The 7,549-nt window shown below is 45.8% G+C and overlaps 1 protein-coding gene across 1 annotated transcript in view; it reads left to right on the top strand.

Annotated features, from left to right (window-relative positions):
• The window catches only part of nid1a (nidogen 1a), an 87,934-nt gene that overhangs the window by 33,859 nt on the left and 46,526 nt on the right, over positions 1-7,549 (top strand). The window contains exons 9-10 of the mRNA XM_055935314.1: positions 5,924-6,066; positions 6,397-6,487. Coding sequence (XP_055791289.1) covers positions 5,924-6,066; positions 6,397-6,487 — 234 coding nt within the window. The remainder of the gene's footprint in view (positions 1-5,923; positions 6,067-6,396; positions 6,488-7,549) is intronic.

The following is a 7,549-nucleotide window of genomic DNA, read 5'->3' as shown; positions in this document are numbered from 1 at the left end:
ACAGTAAGTCCTTTAACCTCTAACCTCTAACCTCTAACCCCTCCCAGTACAGCTCCAACCGTATGTCCTCTAACCTCTAACCTTTAACCTCTAACCCCTCCCAGTACAGCTCCAACAGTAAGTCCTTTAACCTCTAACCCCTATCCCCTCCCAGTACAGCTCCAACTGTAAGTCCTTTAACCCCTAACCTCTAACCCCTCCCAGTAGAGCTCCAACCGTAAGTCCTCTAACCTCTAACCTCTAACCCCTCCCAGTACAGCTCCAACAGTAAGTCCTTTAACCTCTAACCTCTAACCCCTCCCAGTACAGCTCCAACCGTATGTCCTCTAACCTCTAACCTTTAACCTCTAACCCCTCCCAGTACAGCTCCAACAGTAAGTCCTTTAACCTCTAACCCCTATCCCCTCCCAGTACAGCTCCAACTGTAAGTCCTTTAACCCCTAACCTCTAACCCCTCCCAGTAGAGCTCCAACCGTAAGTCCTCTAACCTCTAACCTCTAACCCCTCCCAGTACAGCTCCAACAGTAAGTCCTTTAACCTCTAACCTCTAACCTCTAACCCCTCCCAGTACAGCTCCAACAGTAAGTCCTTTAACCTCTAACCTCTAACCCCTCCCAGTACAGCTCCAACAGTAAGTCCTTTAACCTCTAACCTCTAACCCCTTCCAGTACAGCTCCAACAGTAAGTCCTTTAACCTCTAACCCTTAACCCCTCCCAGTACAGCTCCAACCGTAAGTCCTCTAACCTCTAACCCCTAACCCCTCCAGTACAGCTCCAACAGTAAGTCCTTTAACCTCTAACCTCTAACCTCTAACCCCTCCCAGTACAGCTCCAACAGTAAGTCCTTTAACCTCTAACCTCTAACCTCTAACCCCTCCCAGTACAGCTCCAACAGTAAGTCCTTTAACCTCTAACCTCTAACCCCTCCCAGTACAGCTCCAACAGTAAGTCCTTTAACCTCTAACCCTTAACCCCTCCCAGTACAGCTCCAACAGTAAGTCCTTTAACCTTTAACCTCTAACCCCTCCCAGTACAGCTCCAACAGTAAGTCCTTTAACCTCTAACCCTTAACCCCTCCCAGTACAGCTCCAACAGTAAGTCCTTTAACCTTTAACCCCTCCCAGTACAGCTCCAACAGTAAGTCCTTTAACCTTTAACCTCTAACCCCTCCCAGTACAGCTCCAACAGTAAGTCCTTTAATCTCTAACCCCTAACCCCTCCCAGTACAGCTCCAACAGTAAGTCCTTTAACCTCTAACCTCTAAACCCTCCCAGTACAGCTCCAACCGTATGTCCTCTAACCTCTAACCTCTAACCCCTCCCAGTACAGCTCCAACAGTAAGTCCTTTAACCTCTAACCCCTATCCCCTCCCAGTACAGCTCCAACAGTAAGTCCTTTAACCTCTAACCCCTATCCCCTCCCAGTACAGCTCCAACTGTAAGTCCTTTAACCTCTAACCTCTAACCTCTAACCCCTCCCAGTACAGCTCCAACAGTAAGTCCTTTAACCTCTAACCCCTATCCCCTCCCAGTACAGCTCCAACAGTAAGTCCTTTAACCTCTAACCCCTATCCCCTCCCAGTACAGCTCCAACTGTAAGTCCTTTAACCCCTAACCTCTAACCCCTCCCAGTAGAGCTCCAACCGTAAGTCCTCTAACCTCTAACCTCTAACCCCTCCCAGTACAGCTCCAACAGTAAGTCCTTTAACCTCTAACCTCTAACCCCTCCCAGTACAGCTCCAACAGTAAGTCCTTTAACCTCTAACCTCTACCCTCTAACCCCTCCCAGTACAGCTCCAACAGTAAGTCCTTTAACCTCTAACCTCTAACCCCTCCCAGTACAGCTCCAACAGTAAGTCCTTTAACCTCTAACCCTTAACCCCTCCCAGTACAGCTCCAACAGTAAGTCCTTTAACCTTTAACCTCTAACCCCTACCAGTACAGCTCCAACAGTAAGTCCTTTAACCTTTAACCTCTAACCCCTCCCAGTACAGCTCCAACAGTAAGTCCTTTAACCTCTAACCTCTAACCTCTAACCCCTCCCAGTACAGCTCCAACAGTAAGTCCTTTAACCTCTAACCCCTAACCCCTCCCAGTACAGCTCCAACAGTAAGTCCTTTAACCTCTAACCTCTAACCCCTCCCAGTACAGCTCCAACCGTAAGTCCTCTAACCTCTAACCTCTAACCTCTAACCCCTCCCAGTACAGCTCCAACAGTAAGTCCTTTAACCTCTAACCCCTATCCCCTCCCAGTACAGCTCCAACAGTAAGTCCTTTAACCCCTAACCTCTAACCCCTCCCAGTACAGCTCCAACCGTAAGTCCTCTAACCTCTAACCCCTCCCAGTACAGCTCCAACAGTAAGTCCTTTAACCTCTAACCCCTATCCCCTCCCAGTACAGCTCCAACAGTAAGTCCTCTAACCTCTAACCTCTAACCCCTCCCAGTACAGCTCCAACAGTAAGTCCTTTAACCGCTAACCTTTAACCCTTAACCCCTCCCAGTACAGCTCCAACAGTAAGTCCTTTAACCCCTAACCTCTAACCTCTAACCCCTCCCAGTACAGCTCCAACAGTTTGTCTTTTAACCTCTAACCTTTAACCCCTAACCCCTCCCAGTACAGCTCCAACAGTAAGTCCTTTAATCTCTAACCCCTCCAGAAGGACACTGATCATAATATATGTCTCTATTTCTCCAGTCTCCAACAATTATATAGTAGAAATTGGGTGGAAAGAGCCCTGAATGTTGATTGGCTGAAAGGCGTGGTATATTAGACCGTATCCCACAGGTATGACAAAACATGTATTTTTACTGTTTTGATCACGTTGGTAACCAGTTTATAATAGCAGTAAGGCACCTCAGGGGTTTGTGCTATATGGCAAATATACCATGGCTAAGGGCTGTGTCCAGGCACACCGTGTTGCATTGTGGGAAAGAACAGCCCTTAGTCTAACCTTTTTGCTTAAATATACAACGATGTTTGATAAAACTAGGCTCTGCATCCAATATGATTCTAAATGCATTCTAAACAGGATTCTAAACAGGATTCTAAACAGGATTCTAAAGGATTCTAAACAGGATTCTAAAGGATTCTAAACAGGATACTAAAGGATTCCAAACAGGATTCTAAACAGGATTCTAAACAGGATTCTAAACAGGATTCTTAAGGATTCTAAAGGATTCTAAACAGGATTCTAACGGATTCTAAACAGGATTCTAAACAGGATTCTAAACAGGATTCTAAAGGATTCTAAACAGGATTCTAAACAGGATTCTAAACAGGATTCTTAAGGATTCTAAAGGATTCTAAACAGGATTTTAAAGGATTCTAAACAGGATTCTAAACAGGATTCTTAAGGATTCTAAAGGATTCTAAACAGGATTCTAACGGATTCTAAACAGGATTCTAAACAGGATTCTAAACAGGATTCTTAAGGATTCTAAAGGATTCTAAACAGGATTCTTAAGGATTCTAAAGGATTTAAACAGGATTCTAAACAGGATTCTAAAGGATTCTAAACAGGATTCTTAAGGATTCTAAAGGATTCTAAACAGGATTCTAAAGGATTCTTAACAGGATTCTAAAGGATTCTAAACAGGATTCTAAAGGATTCTAAACAGGATTCTAAAGGATTCTAAACAGGATTCTAAACAGGATTCTATATGCATTCTAAACAGGTTTCTAAAGGATTCTAAACAGGATTCTAAACAGGATTCTAAACAGGATTCTAAACAGGATTCTAAACAGGATTCTAAAGGATTCTAAAGGATTCTAAACAGGATTCTAAAGGATTCTAAACAGGATTCTAAAGGATTCTAAACAGGATTCTAAAGGATTCTAAAAGATTCTAAACAGGATTCTAAACAGGATTCTAAAAAGGATTCTAAAGGATTCTAAACAGGATTCTAAAGGATTCCAAACAGGATTCTAAAGGATTCTAAACAGGATTCTGAACAGGATTCTAAAGGATTCTAAACAGGATTCTAAACAGGATTCTAACAGGCTCTAAACATAGAAGTAGATATCCATTCATAGGTTTCACCTCCGTCACTCGGTCACGTCTTGCCATTGTTATGAACGTTCTCAAGCCGCCCTCTTCCGGCGGTGCCATAGTGGTGTCCTACAGTGGTGATAAGCCCAGTCATTCTGGACAGAGGCTAACTACTGTTTAGTCTAAATTACACTATAGTGCCTGAAAATACCATGATATCGCTAAAGCAATCAAATATTTAATAGGAAACTCCTTTGCCAGCATTATCATAAAATTAACTTTAGACAGATGGCAATGTTGTCATTAGCTAGCAAAGTTCGTAAAAAATTGCTAGCAATGATAACATCAGCTAGCTAAAATCCGGAGGCCTCCCCTCAATCTTAGCTAGCTAGCTAACGTTATACTGCATCTAAAGTCAATCTGGTGACATCAAAAATATGACGAAAAGTTTCCCTACTAATTATTTGTCTCCCTTTGAATGCCATTGCATTTCCAAGCCACTGTAATGGACGTTTGATTAAATCTTCACCAGCGCTCATTGATGATGCGTTGACTAGAATGCTCAGTCGGGCATCAGTTCAAAACGAACGTTCTCAACAGTATTGTGAGGAAACATGCATGGACAGGCTCAGTGATCATGTGACGTGGTGTCTGTCCCATCAGTGATCATGTGACGTGGTGTCTGTCCCATCAGTGATCATGTGACGTGGTGTCTGTCCCATCAGTGATCATGTGACGTGGTGTCTGTCCCATCAGTGATCATGTGACGTGGTGTCTGTCCCATCAGTGATCATGTGACGTGGTGTCTGTCCCATCAGTGATCATGTGACCTGGTGTCTGTCCCATCAGTGATCATGTGACCTGGTGTCTGTCCCATCAGTGATCATGTGACGTGGTGTCTGTCCCATCAGTGATCATGTGACGTGGTGTCTGTCCCATCAGTGATCATGTGACGTGGTGTCTGTCCCATCAGTGATCATGTGACGTGGTGTCTGTCCCATCAGTGATCATGTGACCTGGTGTCTGTCCCATCAGTGATCATGTGACCTGGTGTCTGTCCCATCAGTGATCATGTTGTGTGTGTCTCCTGATCTCAGCCTGGTGTCTCTCTCCTCCTGTGGTGATCACCTCTTCCTCTCAGCCTGGTGTCTCTCTCCTCCTGTAGTGATCACGTCTTCCTCTGAGCCTGGTGTCTCTCTCCTCCTGTAGTCTTCCTCTGAGCCTGGTGTCTCTCTCCTCCTGTAGTGATCACATCTTCCTCTGAGCCTGGTGTCTCTCTCCTCCTGTAGTGATCACATCTTCCTCTGAGCCTGGTGTCTCTCTCCTCCTGTAGTGATCACGTCTTCCTCTGAGCCTGGTGTCTCTCTCCTCCTGTAGTGATCACTTCTTCCTCTGAGCCTGGTGTCTCTCTCCTCCTGTAGTGATCACATCTTCCTCTGAGCCTGGTGTCTCTCTCCTCCTGTAGTGATCACATCTTCCTCTCAGCCTGGTGTCTCTCTCCTCCTGTAGTGATCACATCTTCCTCTGAGCCTGGTTTCTCTCTCCTCCTGTAGTCTTCCTCTGAGCCTGGTGTCTCTCTCCTCCTGTAGTGATCACATCTTCCTCTGAGCCTGGTGTCTCTCTCCTCCTGTAGTGATCACATCTTCCTCTGAGCCTGGTGTCTCTCTCCTCCTGTAGTGATCACGTCTTCCTCTGAGCCTGGTGTCTCTCTCCTCCTGTAGTGATCACTTCTTCCTCTGAGCCTGGTGTCTCTCTCCTCCTGTAGTGATCACATCTTCCTCTGAGCCTGGTGTCTCTCTCCTCCTGTAGTGATCACATCTTCCTCTGAGCCTGGTGTCTCTCTCCTCCTGTAGTGATCACATCTTCCTCTGAGCCTGGTTTCTCTCTCCTCCTGTAGTCTTCCTCTGAGCCTGGTGTCTCTCTCCTCCTGTAGTGATCACGTCTTCCTCTACAAGGGACTACACTGTGAGTCTGGATGATGGCTCTGCTGAGACCAGGACGTACCAGTGGAGACAGACCATCACCTTCCAGAGCTGTCCACATGACGAGGCCTCAAGGGCCGTGCTGCCCACACAGGTACACACTAATCAATCAATCAATCAATCAATCAATCAATCACACTAGACTGATTGAGTTACGAACCACTGCCACTGTGCCCAAGACCAAGGCACTTAGCAAGGACAAAATGCTCTCCATCCAACAGCTGACTCTGTTACTCTCAGTGTGTGTGTGTGTGTGTGTGTGTGTGTGTGTGTGTGTGTGTGTGTGTGTGTGTGTGTGTGTGTGTGTGTGTGTGTGTGTGTGTGTGTGTGTGTGTGTGTGTGTGTGTGTGTGTGTGTGTGCGCGAGTGTGTGTGTGTGTGTGAGACTTCTAACCCAATTTATTAATTCAGTATTTCTTCTACAGATGCTGAGCGTGGACCAGGTGTTTGTGATGTACGACTCCAACAACGAGCTGATCCGATACGCCATGAGCAACAAGATCGGTGATGTCAACGGTGAGGTCACTTCCTGTCTGAGGTTATTCTTGTCTCTCTGATTGGTCTGATTTCCCTTCCTTCCTTCTTCCTGTTTAGACCGATGTAAATTCCTCCTCCCTAATTGATACGTCTTTCTGTTTGGTCTTCTTTTGTCTCATCTGGAGACGGTTTCCAGTAGTAGTCGTTTCCTACATTCTGTTTCAGACGGATCTTCCAGTCTTGTCGATGGTTTCTGGTAGTGCCAGTTTTGTCGAGGGTTTCTGGTAGTGCCAGTTTTGTCGATGGTTTCTGGTAGTGCCAGTTTTGTCGATGGTTTCTGGTAATGCCAGTTTTGTCGATGGTTTCTGGTAGTGCTAGTCTTGTCGATGGTTTCTGGTAGTGCCAGTTTTGTCGATGGTTTCTGGTAGTGCCAGTTTTGCCGATGGTTTCTGGTAGTGACAGTTTTGTCGATGGTTTCTGGTAGTGCCAGTTTTGTCGATGGTTTCTGGTAGTGCCAGTTTTGTCGATGGTTTCTGGCAGTGCCAGTTTTGTCGATGGTTTCTGGCAGTGCCAGTTTTGCCGATGGTTTCTGGTAGTGACAGTTTTGTCGATGGTTTCTGGTAGTGCCAGTTTTGTCGAGGGTTTCTGGTAGTGCCAGTTTTGTCGATGGTTTCTGGTAGTGACAGTTTTGTCGATGGTTTCTGGTAGTGCCAGTTTTGTCGATGGTTTCTGGTAGTGCCAGTTTTGTCGATGGTTTCTGGTAGTGACAGTTTTGTCGATGGTTTCTGGTAGTGACAGTTTTGTCGATGGTTTCTGGTAGTGCCAGTTTTGTCGATGGTTTCTGGTAGTGACAGTTTTGTCGATGGTTTCTGGTAGTGCCAGTCTTGTCGATGGTTTCTGGTAGTGCCAGTCTTGTCGATGGTTTCTGGTAGTGCCAGTCTTGTCGATGGTTTCTGGTAGTGCCAGTCTTGTCGATGGTTTCTGGTAGTGCCAGTCTTGTCGATGGTTTCTGGTAGTGCCAGTCTTGTCGATGGTTTCTGGTAGTGCCAGTCTTGTCGATGGTTTCTGGTAGTGCCAGTCTTGTTGATGGTTTCTGGTAGT

This window comes from Salvelinus fontinalis, chromosome 1, assembly GCF_029448725.1.
Source record: "Salvelinus fontinalis isolate EN_2023a chromosome 1, ASM2944872v1, whole genome shotgun sequence".
NCBI classification, from domain to species: domain Eukaryota; kingdom Metazoa; phylum Chordata; class Actinopteri; order Salmoniformes; family Salmonidae; genus Salvelinus; species Salvelinus fontinalis.
The sequence above is the reverse complement of the archived record's forward strand: the minus strand, read 5'-3'. Positions and strand labels throughout refer to the sequence as shown.